Genomic DNA, 18,945 nt, shown 5'->3' with positions numbered 1-18,945 from the left:
GCCAACATATACAATCTGTCAATGAAGTTTAACCGTATACCTTAGTGAAACTCCTGGCAAGCCACCTGGTTTACTGCTAATGGGAGCACATACAGGAAACATTGTATACTCTGTGGACATTATGCTATAACATATTTCTATGTTGATTTATTGTGCTCCCTTTGAATGTGGTTCATGACTGTGGAAGACATTGCTGAGCTGCATGCTCAGGGAGGAAGGGATCTGTGGATGAAAAACAGCTATACCAGCTGTAAACTGTGTCTACTAGAAGCCAAGGGCAACCATCTGGGCTGCTGGTGTACAGATTGAACGTTGATTGATTGACTAAAAGATCTTGGAGTCATGCAAGTAGAAGGCCACAAATACACAAATACACACTAATGTCTCGGCTACCCAAACAGGAGGTGGATGGATGCACTTGCTGCAGATTGAACCAGGATAAAGGCTTTCAGTGTGTATCTTTCTCTCTCGCGTACACAGTGTCAGCTCCAGTTCAGTCCCTGGTGATTAGGTTTCATGGTGGTGAGTTCATCAGTCTGTTCAGTCGATGAATGGGAAGAGATAAAAAGGTGCATCATGTTGGTTTTAAGGAACTTCAGCAGCAAAGACTTAAAAAAACAGATGCTGATCACACTTGTGCACTTGTGCCACCAAGTAGTTGCATTGTCTAATATTTTAAACAGATTTAAATTTAATTTTTGTGTAGGATTTAGGTAACAGTCACTGCCTTTGTTTCCTACCTTCAACAGAAATGACACTACTGACTTGTGAGACTAATTGGAGCCAAGCTTATGAGTGATGTGTAAATTCATACTTTTAACTATCCCAGGATTCCTGCTGCAGACTATAATCCCCTGCCCTGTGTCTGTAAACTTATTGGATGTTGCCATCCCATTGTAGTTGTTTGTGCCTGTGTCAGCCCCCATGCAGAGAGAGGGACAGTCCACTCTGTCAGCTCCTCTACCAACTATGGATTTTTCTGCACCATTTGCATTAATGAACATCTAATCACACAAGGTTTACTTTTCACTCATACAGACAGCCTCACACATACACATTGCAGTAAATCTGCTTGTCATAACAGTGCATATTTGTCAAGGCCTGCTGCAGTGCCATGACCTTGACTGAAGGGTGAAAGTGTGTTCTGGGCTGGACTGTTGTGCATTAAATGAAATGCATGGCTGGTTTTAGCACCTGACTTCAGCAAAATTCAAATCACAAGCAGAAAGGATTAGCTCCCAAAACTACTCATAAATCTATAGAGCTGAAGCTATTCAATTGTTATATTTTTTCCCTGAATATTTACTTTGTCTGGAACAGCAGTCAGTGTGATGATAATTTGGAGGATGAGAGCTTGAGATATCTGGTAAATTTTTTGGCAGGATCAGCCTCAGGGCTGATCATAGCCAAGATATTGATTTTCCGTCATTGTACCATATAAACACAAACACGCACAAAGACATACACGCACACACACGCACACACGCACACACGCACACACACACACACACACACACACACACACACACACACACACACACACACACACACACACTGTTAACCTCACACACCACCCCCTCCTTGGAAGTCCTCAGTGTCAGAGAGAGCTGGCAGAACAAAGACTTCCACAGTCCAGGTTTTGCAGCCGGGACGAACGAGTGGTGGTTTTCAAAGACCTTAAGTTGCTATAATGAGCAGCTCAGGAGAGAAACATGTGGTAGTGTGTTAATTGATATGGAAATTTGAAATAGTGGAAGGAGACCACACATGCACACATTTAGGGGGTGAATGGTGGGGCCGAGGCGCTCAGCGGGAGGTCTGCTCATTTATTTTGAGGATAGCTAATGTCTGAAGTTCTCAGGCTGCCCATTAAGCTCGGTGGATTGAGCCAAGGCTTGCTTTCCATATGGTAACCATGACAACTGTGGCTGTGAGTGGATGGCAAGGTTGAAGCTCTGTGGCTTCTGATCCCTTTGAAAGGAGACAGAGTGTGAAATGGATATGTGTGTGTTGTAACCACTGCATTTTGGCTGAGCTGCAGTGAAGGAAAATTTGGTTGGTGTGTTTTTTCTCCTCAGTCATACGATTTCATTTTTGCCCAAAATTTGAACAGTGTTGAGTAAATCTCATTCACACACAAAAACATTCTTTTTTACAGTATCACTAATGGACTCCCTTTTTTGAATCCCCAAATTCCCCCTCCACCACCATCCATCTGTCTCTTTTAGCTGAGGTGGAGCCCTGTGTGACAAACCCATGTCTGCATGGAGGAAAGTGCCTTCCTCAGGGAACAGGCTACAGCTGCTACTGCCCACAAGGATATGCTGGAGAGAACTGTGAGATTGGTGAGTGATGCTCACACACACACACGCAATCTCACATCCCACACAAACACTGGCATAAAAATCAGCTCTGCATCAGTCTGTACATATTGACGTCAGGCAGGTCAAAGGCTGAGCTGTCTTTCACATTGAGAGAAGAGGTTGCATAGAGAATTAGGTCAAAGGTTAGGTTTAGAATGTCAGAGCAGTCTGATTGTAATGGTTTTTCAAGGTTGAAATCTTCGTAACTTTTTTCACCATCTTTTTTCTGGCTAAAGTAGTATCATCCAGGGAACGTGCTGATTTCATGAACAAATAGATCTGAGGCACCCTGACCAGAAATCTCTGCCAATGCTCAACCACTTTCTAACTTGTTGTTACACTCAAAGACATCATTATGGTCTCTTGAATTTTTAAACTGAATTGATTTCTTGTCCCCAGTAAAGATACTAATAGGTTTTGGAGTCAAGTCAAGGTCTCTCTCTGTGTTTCCTTGTGGCTAAAAGAATTGCTTAATGCAGGAAATCTCAGATTTTGATTAAAACCAAAATAATCAATTGTTTCTCACTTGGGGGCCTTTCTGCACTCTCAACTTCATGGAAATCTATTGATAGGAGTTTGTGATGGTAGATGATGGAGGTATAAAAACAAATATGGGTGATGTTGGACATATTACCTAGATTAAACTCACTTTATGGCAGGAAGGATAAACAGACTTCCATGGCATTAAAACAGCTGATGGTGAGCTGCATGAGTCTTCAACAAAAAGTATCTGGATAAATCTCTGAAGGTCTGAAGTATACTTCTCAAGATGATTTATCTTCAAGGTTAAAAAACACATCTGCAGTAAACAATCCAGCTGGCCGTATGAACCACAGCAGAATTTAAAGTTAACAAAGAAGCTCCACTTACAACAGGTTTTTACTGCATCTAAACCCAGACAGAATAGACACTGAAGCAGCTCTATGTTCAAGTTTACTGTTGATGGACACAATTCATCCATTTTGCAATGTAAAATGTAAATGGAGGAGTTGCTTAAAGCTGTATTACATTCTAATACATGTCAGTGAAACAGTTCTCAAAACATGTAAAAGAATACAAAGCCTAAAAAGATCTCTTTATGTATGTGAGCCACATATCCCAAAACTGATCTGGGCACTGTAAGGGAAACCTTGATACTCATTTTAAAATAGATAAAATGTAGATCACATTACAATTATCAAAAATGCACATCCATATTTCATTATTTCATATTATTTATTCTGACTTAAGTACATTTTATTTTAGCTACAATAAATGCTGCATCATTTTTGTCATGATGTACTGTTTACTGAAGTGAAGACTCCATGCCTATGTCCCATATCTTTAAGTAAAAGTTTTTTAATTTTGGTGTAGTCCCCCATGTGCCAGAACAGATGCACAACTTCGTTTGTGGCAGTGATGTGACACTTTCACTCAAAGGTTTTTGCCTTTGAGACTCATATGTGCTTTGAACACCTTGATACTTACTCAGAGAGAAGTTTTGTTGTTGCTCAGTGTCACAGATAGTAGCAGGGATGGACAAAAAGACAGTCAAACTGACAGCCAGCAGCTGATGCAGGGGTATGCTGGGAGGCTTTGTTGTGGATTTGCAGAATTTGCAGTATTATCTCTCTGAGGAGCAGCTTCCATATGCATAATGGACGAGAGGGGCGAGGGCGTCAATCTTTTTAGACTGAAGAACAAAGTCCCACCCTACGTTTAGTGTTGTGTGTTAAGCTGCATGTTTAACTCTGAACCAGCACATCTCCAGTTGATTCAAGGTCATTAATTAATCTGGCTGAAATTGGGTGGTATTTCATATTTATCATAAATATACGTTTTAAAGTTTTGGTGTTATTTTAAGTTTAATATTATGTTTATAAAGTGTCTGAGGTCCGAGTCACCAAATGTTCCTGGGAACATATGTTTTCCAGTCTTGATGAAATATGAAATAAATATAAATTAATTCTTCCTTACTTTGTAGCAAATCCACCATTTGTCACTATTAAAATCAGTGCATTAGTTTGAATGATGAATTTAATCTCTAATAAATTACCATCGGAGTTTGGTACCATTATGATGAAAAGTACTAATCTGTGATTGGTATTACTATTTGCACAATTTCACACTAAAATAACTTTATTTTCTTTGTACTCTTTTCTTTTCTTTGTTAGTTTCATTGTGGTTTTAAATGTTCTAAACCAATGAACCGAGTTGGCAAAGAAGTTTTTTTAATACTTAAAGTGACATTTGAAAAACTGTCAGACTACTTATGCTCCTAAATTGCTATTAGATCATACAGTCAAACAACATTGTTTGATGGATCGCACCATAGAGCCTTTTGGGACAGTAAGAAATCTTAACAAAACACATGAAGATAAATCTCTGCTTTCAGTCTCTTTCTTTCTTCAAGAAAAAGCCTAATTTTCCTAATTTTCCTTCATCTACCTTGAAAGTGCTGTATAAACAGATAAACAGTCATTGCTGTCAGATTAAAGTTATTATCGTATTTTAAATCATTTGATGCCACAGCAAAAATTAAATTGAAGTAAAGAAAGATTCAAAAACAACCTTACTGCATTACACTTTAAAAACAGTGTTCGTATTCCAGCGTATTCTACAATATGAAAGTCTTGTGTGAGACTAAAGTTCAGTCTAGTTTGATCAATTTGACACATTTGGTTCCTTATTGCCACTGATTCTTTTCAGTGTTCACGTTTTTGCTTGGAACTGAGTAACTGTTCAGATATGAGGAAACACTTTGAATTCAATTGGAGCTTGTAAGCAGCTTTCTTTTTGCACTGTCACTCTGAGTTTTCATGGATTTCTGCAGTCCTGAGGTATATCGGTTATTATGGGTTCTAAAATCCCCCACAGTGGTGAAAGAAAATTACATGCCCCCTATTTACAATGATAAAGTGATGCTTTATTGATCCCTGTAGTGAAGTGTTCCTTTCTTCTGCCATAGAGATGCTAAAGAGCACAGTTTACTGCAGAGCAGCAGCTCTGGAGCTGGTAAGGTTTTTATTGTTGCTTAAGGCCTCTTCATAAGGGTGGAAGTCTGCCAAGATGGGGTCTTGGGCAGGAATTCTATGGTCAGGATCAGCCTCTCTGCTGACTGGGCCACCGCGTTTATGTCCACACTTTAACCGCTCTAAAGGAAATGCTAGGCCATGTGCAGACTGATTTTCCTCAAGTACCTTATTTCTAATGGAGACAATGCATTAGAGACAAAAGAGGAGATTAAAGATACATCACATAAACCTTAAGCTCTGTAAATACATAAAGAAGGATGTAATATTACTTGGAAGGATTTTAAAGTGTCTTCATCATCCTGAGAGAATGAGGATAAATAAAAAATGTAAAGCGGATTAAAGTGTCAGCCGTCTCCTCGCAGTCTGTTTAAATAATGATACTGTGCTCACCAACATGGACAGTGTCGGAAGAAGAAGAAGAACAACAACGATCTTTATTGTCATTGACCTCACATAGATATTGTAAATACATGTTACAATCATATTCTTCCTCTGTATTTAACCTTCGCCCTGGGGGGCACAGTAGGCAGCGATGGGGGAGCACCTGGGGAGTTAGCGCTTATTATCTCGCTCAGGGACACACTTGGTGTGTAGGCTGGGATTTGATCCCGCAACTTCTGCATCACCTCTTGCTGTTCTACCCATTTACTAAGACTAATGACCAGCTCATGTTGTTTCAGTACTTGAGTGGCAGCAAACGCCCACACAGTTTTTCTCTTTCTTCATGAACAGCATCTCTTCAGCATGATTTTAATTTGAACCCTAATGAGATCTGCAACCTGTCTGTTCTCGCTGCTTTTTTTTATGCCTCACAGACGTTGACGACTGCCAGTCCGAGCCATGTGAAAATGGAGGCACTTGCATCGACAAGATTGATTCATTCCTCTGCCTTTGCCTGCCCAGCTATGGAGGAGACATGTGTGAGAAAGGTGTGAGGCAGAATACTGCACATGTACACATGGATAAAGAACAAATTACTCCAAGCTGCTACATGAGGGGAATTATTATGTGTTCTGTTTTTCGAGTGTGTAGCACCAACAAATTCCTGACATTGTTGTGAAAACATCCACAGTGGTAAATTTAATAAGATTCCCAGCTGGCTGATAACAGCAATAAAATGTTTGTCACTAACTGTGCTGGTGGAAATAATCCTGATCAGTGTACACTGTCTATTACAGCTGAATGTCATAACACATTATCACAAAGATGCATCTCACTGCAGATATCAGACAATGTATCTGTGTCACAAGGCTGCAGGGTGTAGCACACTGACTGAATCTCCAGTGTGCACATAATTATGCACACTTTTTACAAGCATCAGTAACTGTTTCCCCATTTTTTAATCAGCATCTCCACATATATGGAGATTAAAGCTGTCCTGTGTTTTCTTACAACAACGTTTCATTCAGTGTTTACATCCCAAAAGCTGTGTGTGAATCCTTTTTACACTATTCAATGAACTTTCACATAAAACATTTGCAAAATGGCTGAATATTTGAAATTTGGTTTGTTTGGATCCGTGTCTCTTGGCTTAAAGTCTTCTTCTTCAGTTCTTTTTTTGCTACAGTTCCCTGCACCTTACTGCTGACACCTGTTAATCAGCATAGTACTGTAAAACTGGCAAAAGCAATGTATGCTGACACATGTGGATGTATATAATAAAAACAAAATCAAATCCTATAAAAATAGTTGCATCAAAGTGCAACTTGAGATCAACTAATATAAAGGGTAGCTTGTATTGATAATACCAATATACAAAGTAAGAACAGAACAGAAGGTTTTGGCAAAAAGAAGATAAAAGAAACAATACAATATGTGAAACAAGCAGAAAAGAAACACTATATATAAAGGAGGAAATGTTTTTTATGATGATTTTTAGAAAGAATGGTTTTTAAGAAATTCACTTTCTTATTATTCACTTTCTTGGCGACACTCACTAAAATACAGAAGCAGGTAGATGTAATTCTTAAATATAAACCAGGCTAAGCTTCCAGTGCAGTGGCAAAGTGTAAAATGCTTTGATGCAGGTGCTCAAGTAGGCAAATCAATATCAGGTGTTTGGTAAAGAGGTTTTGTCAGCAGTCAACCCACAAATGCAGGATTGGCAATCCAGAATACAACAAAAAGAAGGCAGTTGAGTCTCAGGTGTATGCACAGTGGGACTAATAAACACACAGTCACGATTATGTTGTATGTGACAATAATCACCCTCCATACTACACATTTAAACCCACATATCCACACACTGATTCATCTCCCTACTGGTTTTAGCCACCTCCAACAGCTCCAGTTATGTCCTCCTTATGAGTGTTCATGTTTGTGTGTGTGTGCACGTGAGTGTATGTGTGCACTACTAGTAATGAGGATTAATGAATATCTAACCTTTGCAGTTATAAATTAATCGACAGGCTTGGTGCTATTAATGAATACTAATAGTGCAGAGAGAGGGCCGCATGTGCTGTGAATTGAAAATGAGACTGTATAATTACTGTTCATGCATTTAGCTTCTCAAGATGCCAAAGACATAAATTTTATATTATATTTTTCAGATAAGATAGAACATTAGGAAAAAGGTAAAAAGAAAGCTGCTTTCTCCCTTTTCTGTTCTTATACATAGACTGTATGTGTATGTGCTCATTTACATGTCCTTCAGGGAATAAATTTAGCTCCTTTTGTTTCATCTTTATAGACATAGAAGGTTGCGAGCATGGGTGGAAGAAGTTCCACGGCCACTGCTACAGGTAGGAATAATGACAAAGTGGCTGTACTGTGAAAATAAATGGAGTTTACCTTCGCAGGTGCCTCATCTATCTGCATTACTCCTTTATACCCTCGGGTTATCTGTGACATACTTACTGCAGCGCTCTGCACCATTTAAACTTGTCTTGCTGCATAACATATGAAATATGTATTTTTATATCCACTTTCACTGCGCTGTCCCACAGGTACTTTACCCACAGACACACCTGGGAGGATGCAGAGAAAGACTGCAGAGAGCACAGTGCCCACCTCAGTAGCGTCATCTCAGCTACTGAACAGGAGTTTATCAATGGTATGTGTCATTCTTTCATCACCTACATGTACACTAATACAAAGAACAAATATTCTGGGAAACAACTAAAGAAAAACCCAAATGCAGCTATATGTAGTATAAATGTCATAGCAGAGGCAAGGTAAAACTAAAATAACATGTTACATTAGATCGATAATTTATTGTGTGATGCAAAGACAGTTCATGTAGAATTCTAAAGAGTTATACAATGTGTCCGTGAGTTTTTAAGTGTAATATGTGGACGACAATTTCTGCAATGTGACTAGATCAAATAATGTTTTTTCCAGGTCTGGGCCATGACAATGCGTGGATTGGATTGAATGATCGCACAGTGGAGGAGGACTTTCAGTGGACTGATGGAAATGATCTGGTTAGTGTTCACTTGTGCAGCCATCTATGAATAACTTCATGAAAAGTTTTTGTCATTCATGATGAACAGCAATTAAAGCTAACATTTTGAAGAAACGATGATCAGTTTTAAGAGTTTAACTCAAACTTCATTTGGACTGTGTTGGTTTGGTTTGGTTTGGTTTGATGTTGATATTCAGATATTTGTCATGAAAAAGGCAAAAATATTTGTTTGGCTGAGAACATTGTATTCATAAAAGACCATAATTCTCATAATTAGAAGCTAATTGAGAACATGTGTTTTACAGCCTTTAAAGAATTGAATTTTGAGTTTACAGTGTTCCCCTTTATCTGCAAAATATCATATGTAATCTTGCAAACAGCTGTGATGAGAAAATACCAGAGTTCATCTTTGCTTTAACAAAATGAAGGAAAGATCAGACAGGTGTCGATAGTGTCAAAAAAAGCAAATAGAGCTGAACTTTGTTGTTTGCTGATGTGCAGGTTTATGAGAACTGGAGGGAGAGCCAGCCGGATAACTTCTTCGCAGGTGGCGAGGACTGTGTGGTGACCATTGCTCATGAGGATGGCAAGTGGAACGACGTGCCCTGCAACTACAACCTGCCCTACATCTGCAAGAAAGGCACAGGTACAGTACAGTGATATTGTTGGACTGAATGTAACCAAGCAGCACACAGTAGAGACTAACAAAAAAGTTAAACCTTTTCTATTTTATTTCTTTAATTATAAATTAGTTTAGGAATAATAGCTGCTGTCAAGGATTAGTCTTTCTCTTTTAGAGCTTAAAAAACCATTTCCTGAATGGATTATTAATCATCGATACTGTTTGTGAAGAAAAATTTCTCTCTCTCATCAAGACTTGCTTCAAGTCACTCTCCAATTAAGTCACAACAGCAGATGCTCCAAACATTGACTACAAACACAAACTTAAGTAAAGTTTGGGGTTAAGTCAGAAACTTGTATTGATTTTTGAGAGAAATACCAATCTCAATCTTCTTCTTATTGCCATCCCTTTCTCCTCTGGGGTCACTTACACTTGTACAGGCAGCAGAACTGTATTCGCAGTTATTGCCAATTACCGATAACCTTAAATTTATCAGAGCCGCCAGGTTTCTCCAATACTCACCCTCACCTTCCCTCTGTGACCCAACTCAGTCGGATAAATGTGAATGCAGGGGGCTCTGTGGGATACAGAAAAGGCTTAAAACAGCAATGCCATGAAGCCCATGAGGATGGTCAGAAGCAATTAAAAAATGAAGGGAAAAAATGGAGGAAGGAGTCGTTTGAGTGTTTATTTGTCGGGCTGTGGTCTCATGGCTCTGTGGTTTGGCTGTTGTCCTCGTCTACTGGAGAGACTAGTTATCTTCCTGTGGTCTCGACACTACTCAACTCAACAATCAGAGGCAGCAACACAAATGGTGCCATCTAGAGGCAAAACACACTATGTAACTTTGTGCCTTACAATTAGATTGTTTACACAGTTTGGAAAAAACTGACAAATATTTATAAATAACATAAATAACAGATGCAGTAAGTGAAAGCACAGAATATTACACTGACTATTTCATGAGTATTTCTTCTTCCCTACTTGAAGTTGTGCACTTTTGGCACCAAATACAATTCTGGTTGATGTGAAACAGACATTCAACATACACCAACTTCTGTTTGTCGGCAGTGTTGTGTGGGACCCCTCCTGCAGTGGAGAATGCCCATTTGATAGGTCGCAGGAGGTCACACTATGACATCCATTCAGTGGTGCGTTACCAGTGCTCAGAAGGCTTCTACCAGCGTCACATTCCTACCACTCGCTGCCGGGCTGACGGGACCTGGGAGAGACCCAGAATCATCTGCACAAAGTGTGAGTGTTCGTTTTATTAATGTCTCATGTATTAAGGTTTTTTTAGCAGCTGGCTGGTGTTACAGGAATGGCATTATTTCTTTATACACCCAATTTTAATCATCATCATCATTATTTATTGTAACGATGTTCTGGATTATTTTGATACCTTTTCCCAATATTTGTTGGTTTAAGGGTTTCAAAATCCAATTCCTTTTAATTTCCCGTGCCCAGTTTCTAAACTTCTGCCAGATTCTGATTGTAAATAATTATTTTAAATAGTTTTTAATTAATTCCTAATCAAGCTTTTTTGTGTTCACATCTAGAACAACTTAAAACACTGTTGCAGAAGCAGAATTAATGCAGAAGTAAAATAAGTTTTTATTTCTATTCCAAACTGAAATTATAATACACTCAAAGAGTGTAAAGTGGAGCCTAGAAGTTTAAGGGAGTGGGCAAGAACCACAAAATACCGGGTTCAGGAACTTTTGTAAGCATATGATCCTATTGCTCTCTCCTGTACTTTCATCAAAACACTAAAAAGGTATAAAATTGCAATTAGGCAATTAGCAAACTCTTTCATTCAAAGCAAAGTAGGTAGAAGAACTGGACGGATACATCACAGTGCAAATTCCAGTTCACCACTTAATCCTTCATATTATATTAATGCCATATGTTGTTATGGGTACCATGCATGATTAACACATTTAATTTAACAAATTCTTACTGAATGTGTTTTTAGTTATGGGTTCATTAAACAAATTTATGATGCAATGAAATCTGAATTTATTGTTCTTGAATTTTAAAACTCAGGCGGTAATGTTAGCACCAGCTTCAAAGACAGTATAACGGAGGCTATAGTGCAAACATCCCTTAAAATACCTTTAAACACACTTAGTCTCTAAAATATATAAATTGAACATAAGAACGACTATGTCAAGAGGAGGTTACATAAAGAACCAGAGGATGATATTCAAATACAAACTGATTTAAACGGTGGACAGGGATTTAATTAAATTGGTGAAACAAGTTTGATGTACGACACTAATCACATAAATGTACTTGTTTCCCTCCATGTTTAGCTCGGCGATCACACCGGTACAGACGCCACCACCGCAATCAGCACCACGAACGCCGCAGACACAGGAGACATGGAGGAGAGGGACACAGGGCCAGAGAGGACGAACACAGCTATTACTGAACCAAATGATACAGTGAACGCCTAGGTGCTAATCATGGCCCACGAAGAAAGACAGTACTTCACACCACTCTCATCTCCTCGTCTGCTTTAAACCTTGCTGTCTGTTTAGTCCTCATGATGAATAAGGGTTTCTCACTCTAACACGTACAGTTCACCTACATAACGCCATCATTGAGTTCGGGTGTTTTGAGGCTTTGTTTTGTTTTCACCCTGCTTCCTTTAACCAAGGTCCTTGCGAACACTAATGCGCTAAATATAATTAACTCTCTCCCTCCCTAACATGTCACTGTAGTGAATGCTCCACATGTCCATAACCCTCTCTTGGTGACAGCAGTGTGTGAACATGTGTGTGTGTGTGTGTGCATGCATGTACTGTACAGAGAGAATCTTAGAGAAAGGCTGAGTCACTTTTTTTTAAATGTTTGCTTGTCCTACATGAGAAATGACTCTCACCCTAGTTTTCTGTTTACAGAGCACACTGTTTAGCATTTAGTCCCTGGTAACGCTGAGCTTTTTGTATGTGTACTGTAGCTGTTTCTTTTTTCATAGAGAGCCTGAATAGCTGGTCTGGTTCATTCTACTGACATGGTTTTTTCTAATATTTGCTATGTTTTTGTGTAATTTTACTATTTATTATGAAACATTTGCTAGTAAATATGCTATTCTTTTTTTACTTATACTTCAGAGAGCTGATGTAACATCATTTTTCTATACCAGAACATAAATCCAGCAATCAAACAGTAACAAAATTAATCATTTGATTGCCTCTAATCTCTGTATTGTAAATATTGTGCTGTTTGTTATTGGCTGATCCTTGATCAATACCTGGACCTTGTCCAATTAAATAGAGACTTCCCCATGCCCATGAGGACTCTCAGCTAATGAATATGTCCCACTGACATAGATAGCTTGGATGGGATTATACAATACTTCATCGAGATAACCACTTGATTGTATCTGATTTACTCTCAACCTTTGCACGATTATATTTACACAATGGGTAAAATGTCACTATTTTTCCTCTTTTTGTCCCTTTGATATTTGATCAATCATCCATATTTTTGGTGTTCTTATGACTTTTTTGTCCTGCTGTTGTATTTCATTCTTAATAAAGTGAAAAAACGAACAACACTTACGATTCATTCATACATTCATAAATTTAACCTGACAAGCCTCATTTACTATTGGTTTGTCATAAAGTTTTCATAGTCCCCAGAGGATGCATGCTTAAGACTTTTGTGATCCATTGACCTTTCCTCTATCCCTTCCACAAAGCAGACTGAAGCGTGGATTTGATTTTATAAAAAATATATTGGATGTATGGCCATGAGCAGTATGAACTGCAACAATGATCAGATGGTCATTTAGCTCCATCAGAGTAAAATGTCTGATATTTTGGTCAATTATCCAATATAAAAAATAATGACAATCAGCATTAGTGAGCTTGCTAACTCACAGCGCAAATATGCAAACGAGCAAATATTAGAATACTAAACTAAACCTAACTGCTTAATATTATGTCATTACTGCGAGCAATTAGCTCAAAGCGTAACAGAAGGATGCCAACAAGGATGTTTACTTATTGTAAACATCATATAATGCATTAGTTTTTTACTAATCTGTGTATTAGTTAGTGAGTGATGTCATGCATAAGTTGTTTCTATCATGTCATCTAAGAGTACCCCCCCCCCAAAAAAAATTCTCCTATTTTGTCTTTTATTTTTTTAGATTTGCTACTCAGTACTGCTATGATACATAAAGTAATAGTCTGAGTTTGGTTGTGTCAGTGACAAAGGATGAGCTGGATACAGTGATAAATAACAAACCACCACTGTCAAAGTGTTGAGTCATTGTTCTTGTTTTAAAAGGTTGATTTTAATTTTATACTAAAGTTCAATTCCAGTCAGCTTCTGAATCCCAACTCCCTTCAACTATTACTATTACAACTGATAGATTTTGTCAGTTTGTTTTAAACCCATTGCATGTCACATGGTTTAGCATCTAAAAACAGTGGTTTCCTCCTTATAGAATCCCACTTTGTTTAACTTTGAATGACTGTTCTTGATAGTAGCTACATGCTGTACACACGACATGTGAAGACAGTTTACATTCACTACCTGAAAATGACCCTGTGACACCCAAGAAAAAAATAGTCTAGGCCACGCACGACTGTTCGTTGTGTCATGTGGTCAAATGTCCTGCAGCTGTGTGTGACAGCTCACCTAAATCCAGGGTTCACCTCTTATCAGTTTGACAACTGCAGCGGTTCATCACACATAGGGCACAGTGACATCACCAAGCAGGGACAATATTGACAGCTGAGGAGATTAGTTGACTTGGTTGGTGATAGCTTCTGGTTTATGATCAATCTTAAGCTTGTTCCAGTGGGAAAGTACAGATGGACATGAGCTAAGAAAATCATCTATTTATTGGAAAAAGTCTGATATAAACTGATATAAGTTGTGCTAAACTTATTTAAACCTGATAAAACTGATTATCAGATGAAACACGAAATATTGTCTGATCTCAGTTTCTGTGGAGCATTTGTTGCTTCTATTATTTTTTCATGATTTAAAACACACTTGAAGTTTGCGTTTGGGTTTCTGCATACAGGGATGTATATCAATGACTGTCACTGTTAAGCTGCATGTTACCAACCTGTATATATTATATATTGTTTGTAGTTGTAGTTTGGGGAGATACTAACTGGGTGTCTGCATGAGTCACCTGAAAACTGTGAGCTGATTACAGTCCTCACATCCATCAACAGCCTTCTTATCAGAGTCCAATAGTCCATGGAGGGAGTGCTGCACGAGGTGACTGATTTCAAACAGTTGAATCAGAGAGCAACACTATGAGTTTTTCTCTGGGTTTTAAAGGTTGAGAAATCTTGTATTTGATGCAGTTTGTGTGCAAATGAGAGTCCCCAGAGAACATTAGCCTTGAAGTTTTCCATGTCCATGGCTGATGTGCAGTCTAGTTTTTCTTCTTCTCATCATTGGTCTGTCCCTTGGGGACAGGTTTCATAAAATAGGCTGGGTTGGCGTGGCAGCGCAGGACCAGCAGAGCTGGAGCAGCAGCTAGCAGAACATTGAGGGTGATAACAGGCCACCATTTGTCTGCTGGGACTCGATATGTGAAAGGAGTGCGGGAGTGCAGAGATGCTCCGATATGGCACCACTGGGTCTGGAGAGAACAGGAGGAAAATAACATTATATTTAATGTAGCATTTAGCTTTTTCAAGGATTATGAAAAACTGCACAGACATAATAAACACCTGAGTCATAGCTCCAGCAAAGAAGATGGTCCAGTCCAACATCCAGCTGCATCCAGGTATTTTCAGACCATAGATAAGGAAAGCCAGCAGGGGCAGAGCGTAGAACAAATACATCAGCATCTGAAGTAATTGTACATAAAAAGGGACACTAGTTCATAATCGTGTTACACAGGATATTTCATTTAATTCAGTGAACTGGTGTATTTTTCTGCAGACTGACCATAATCCTGGGGAAGCCGACTGGGTCTTTGAGGTAGGGCTCGTACTGATAAATGTAGGTGAAACTCATGTCCAGGGGACAGTCCAGCACCACCTGGACCAGAGGAGGAGGAGAGACATAGAAGTGAAACATGTTTACTCCATTTTATCAGAGGCAGAAATACTAGAAAAGGTGCAAATGTTTCCATGGCACTTTACTCACAAAGCCTCTAAAAACAGAGAAGGCCATTGCTCCCACTAAGAGAAGTGACAGAAGCAGGTCGACCGGCCGGGACAGCAGACTTTTATTCTGCTCCGCCACAATCTATTAAAACACAGAAGCACTCAGTAAGTGCAGCTATATTAGTACCTTAATCCTTTTTAAAGCCTTGTTCATTTATATTGATTGGGCAGGTTTACCAGCATATATGTAACATACTATACAGCAGGGAAAGTTTGATAGGCTGCATTTTATTGATATTTGGATTTTTGTATTTGGACTTTTGTTAAAAGGCCTATTTTATCAATGATGTAGTAATTCAATCTCAGCAATTCAGTGTTTAATGTGTTGGTTTGATCTTCATCAGAGAACTTTTATGTTTTAGTTTGAGGGATCATTGTACGATGTGTTTATATACAAAAACAAATAACTGACCTATTTACCAATTTATAGGCCAATATCAGTTTGAGCCTACAAGTAATACTACAAATAATTAACAAAAATTAGCTGATCATATGTGGTTATTTGTAGTGGTTTTCTAGCCTGGGGATTGGGACCTACACTATTTCTTCTTGATGTAACTTTAAGTATTTTTTGTAACAAAGAATGTTGTTTTACTATATAGTATTTATGTCTAATATTTGCTTTTTTGTCCTGTTGTGCTGTAATGATGACCTGCTCCTAGCATCTAAAACTATCTAAAAGAAACAATTTAAACTCACAGCTCACACAACACAACTCCTTTTTTGATATGACTGCTCTCAGCTCAAAGACAGGCACCCTGTGAACATGATGCTAGGTACACGCTGCTTTGGATTGTGAAGTTACAAGCAAAAATGTTTGGGAACCACTCCTCCTAGAATATTATAAATACTGCATGGGTCCACTGCTAAAATGTACCTTGTCTGCTGTGATGACTGGCATCCCTCTGGGTCTGCTAAACAGCAGGAAAGATGCCCAAAAAGGCACCAAAAAGAATGGGATGTTCCTCAGAAAGGCTGGTCGAATGTTAGAGCCATATTTACCTACACAAGCAAGAACATAATATCAACTTGTCTTCAACAACACTAACAATATAATAAAATTTGGTATTTGTGCAGGCAGCCCCCACCAATGACCACTCCTGAGATGAGAACAATTTGATGGGCGATGGAGGAGCCTGCCCACAGCAGGCCCAGGCTGCGATAAGACTTCCTGCTTGAGGAGAAAAACAACAGGTTTTGTCAGAGGTCTCGTTGAACACTCAGACGACAGGGAGTTACGGTGGTGATGCCACAGCTTACCCTCTGAACATGTGGTGGATGATACAGAGGAAGAGCACAAAGTGAACAATCCCTTCCCAGTAAGACATCATAACAGCATAAGCGGTACTCAGATGAGGCTCACCCTGGAGAGAAAACATCACATGATGATTATCATCTGAAATGAAATCAATATTTATGAAGTACTCCTAAATACATATAGAAGGAAAGTAAAGGGTTACTGTATGTGAATTTAGGGTCAGTCTTACTATCTTTACATAGAAGCTCATGAAGCCAGAGATGAATCCATCCTGCTCTAACGCATTAGTCAGAGCCACCATGCTGGAGAAGGACAAGACTGCAAACACTGGACAGAGACACAAAGGCAAAGGAATGAAACACATGCTACTGCTTCTGCTTCACCTCACCGTTAGATGTGCCTATCTGGAAATACCATAGAACAAGGGGTCCACTTTCACGTTTCCCACGGCAAGGGACAGAAGAAGAATACCAGATCCCAGGACAACCATCGCCATTCCAAGGATGGGTAGAGGTCTGAGGAATACCAGACATGATGACAGTGAGAGTTCATCATTGATTTATCTGTTCACTTCCAAAAATTCATTCAAACACTGTAAGTCATAGATTCAAGGACTCACTAATTTTCTGTGTCTTAATAAACTCAATGTTTAAAATGTGTAATTTACAATTCTTACCATTTATATTTATATTTAATTAACTGAGATAATTCAATAATTACAATGTTTGTGTAGTTGCAGCCACATCTACCAAATCACGAAACATAAAATTAAATAACATAAAGGTTAAGGGCATGTAGCTCTAAGACATATAGACCTTATCAGACTCCAAGGGACCAAAACTTTGCTCTTTTAAATAAATCTCAGTGTAAGTGTGGGTGGTGTACACGCAAGTATAGTTAAATCTCAAAGTCTTAAATATGGTTCATTTTCATTGAACGTGGATTTACTCAAATAATTCACTTTGCGTTTTCTTTAGATCCATGTGGTTGAATTTTAAGACTTCAGTGAATCTTGTTTTCTGTGTAGGTTTAAAGAACTTCAGCAGTAACTTTAAACGAGGTTACCTCAGGATAATCACGCCTTCACTAAATCTCCTTTTCCTTCAGGCTGTGGGCCGCTTCATAAGCCTATTAATAACAGCTTTACCAGTGTGCAATACCTCCATACAGCAAGCCAAGAGGAGAGTAAAATCACACAAACACACAGACACACACCCTCACACACACACACACACACACACACACACACACACACTTACTCCTGAAGCGCAGGGATGTTGTTGATGGTGTACAAAACTCCAGGAGCCAGAAGAGAAAGGAGAAACACGGTGACTTCTACCGGCGGCCTCATTGTTAAAGAAACGTGTTGTTTGATCTCGTTCATATAAATAAGAATTACGCAGATATAAATATCCCGAGCTAAACACGTCTATGGGCCATGGTAGAAGACAATGATGGCTCCACTGCCGCGAAGGGAAGACAATTAAAAGGAGTGTCACACGTAGCCTTTTGCTCCGTGATGAAACAAAGCCCTGCTGCTCCAGTACGTCTGATATCTAGTCTCAAAGTTCAACACAGGAGTCACATATAATGAGTGAAAATTTAAAGGCAGAGTGGTGCAACATTCTAGTCATGGAGCGCTGGGTCGTGCGTAAAACGTGCATTAGTTTGTATGCTGGCTTTGGTATTGTAGCTGCTGATATTGAATTATCAGGCAATTTGTCATTTAATACAAAACCATTCCAATTATATAATCTATGGCCAATTGCCACCCAACGTGTGTCTGTACAGACTGCCACCTGGTGGTTAGTGGTGTATTTCCTTCATAATGTCTTTCATCTTCCCTTTTGCTTTCCAGTATGTATGGAGTCTGAGTACACTGCCAAGAACCTGTGAATCTGTGATGACAGGAGTTTATTAAATCTCAGTCATGCTGCAAATGTTAAATAGTTGTCTAGGCTCCTGTGGCCCCTGGTGTTTGTTTAAAGAGCCATCTGTCCTGTTTGGTGCAAGATTAAACTCCCTCTGATGTCTTTAGTCTTGATTAGATTCTGGATTAAATCTAAAAGCAAACATAAAGTTCTAAATAGATTATGTTATTTTCTTTCTTCTTTTGGGATGTTGTTTAAAAGA

General features: G+C 38.9%; 2 protein-coding genes across 6 annotated transcripts in view; one reads left to right on the top strand and one right to left on the bottom strand.

Annotated features, from left to right (window-relative positions):
- LOC137098370 (neurocan core protein-like) overlaps positions 1–12,967 on the top strand; it is a 37,242-nt gene extending 24,275 nt beyond the window's left edge. For 3 of the 4 annotated variants that reach the window (XM_067474569.1, XM_067474568.1, XM_067474567.1), the window contains 8 exons: positions 2,229–2,345; positions 6,193–6,306; positions 8,067–8,118; positions 8,323–8,429; positions 8,717–8,799; positions 9,282–9,426; positions 10,474–10,656; positions 11,718–12,967. In XM_067474569.1, coding sequence (XP_067330670.1) covers positions 2,229–2,345; positions 6,193–6,306; positions 8,067–8,118; positions 8,323–8,429; positions 8,717–8,799; positions 9,282–9,426; positions 10,474–10,656; positions 11,718–11,836 — 920 coding nt within the window. In that variant the 3' untranslated portion in view covers positions 11,837–12,967. Of the gene's footprint in view, positions 1–2,228; positions 2,346–6,192; positions 6,307–7,926; positions 7,951–8,066; positions 8,119–8,322; positions 8,430–8,716; positions 8,800–9,281; positions 9,427–10,473; positions 10,657–11,717 lie in introns of those variants that run through there. The other variant, XM_067474570.1, reaches the window with a different exon arrangement.
- On the bottom strand, positions 12,203–18,367 carry tm6sf2a (transmembrane 6 superfamily member 2a). 2 transcript variants are annotated; one of them, XM_067474571.1, is made up of 10 exons: positions 18,072–18,367; positions 17,227–17,327; positions 17,042–17,139; positions 16,815–16,918; positions 16,643–16,728; positions 16,432–16,556; positions 15,535–15,636; positions 15,334–15,426; positions 15,114–15,233; positions 12,203–15,022 (listed from the first exon to the last, which is right to left on the bottom strand). In XM_067474571.1, exons 1-10 carry the CDS (start codon positions 18,194–18,196, stop codon positions 14,813–14,815), a joined length of 1,164 nt encoding a protein of 387 aa, XP_067330672.1. In that variant the 5' UTR covers positions 18,197–18,367; the 3' UTR covers positions 12,203–14,812. The 2 variants fall into 2 exon arrangements, with proteins under 2 accessions (XP_067330672.1, XP_067330673.1); XM_067474572.1 differs by having other exon boundaries at positions 16,643–16,725.
- Between the last annotated feature and the right edge of the window lie 578 nt (positions 18,368–18,945).

Source organism: Channa argus, chromosome 14 (genome assembly GCF_033026475.1).
Source record: "Channa argus isolate prfri chromosome 14, Channa argus male v1.0, whole genome shotgun sequence".
NCBI classification, from domain to species: domain Eukaryota; kingdom Metazoa; phylum Chordata; class Actinopteri; order Anabantiformes; family Channidae; genus Channa; species Channa argus.
Note: the sequence above shows the minus strand (reverse complement) of the source record. Positions and strands in the feature narration are given on the sequence as shown.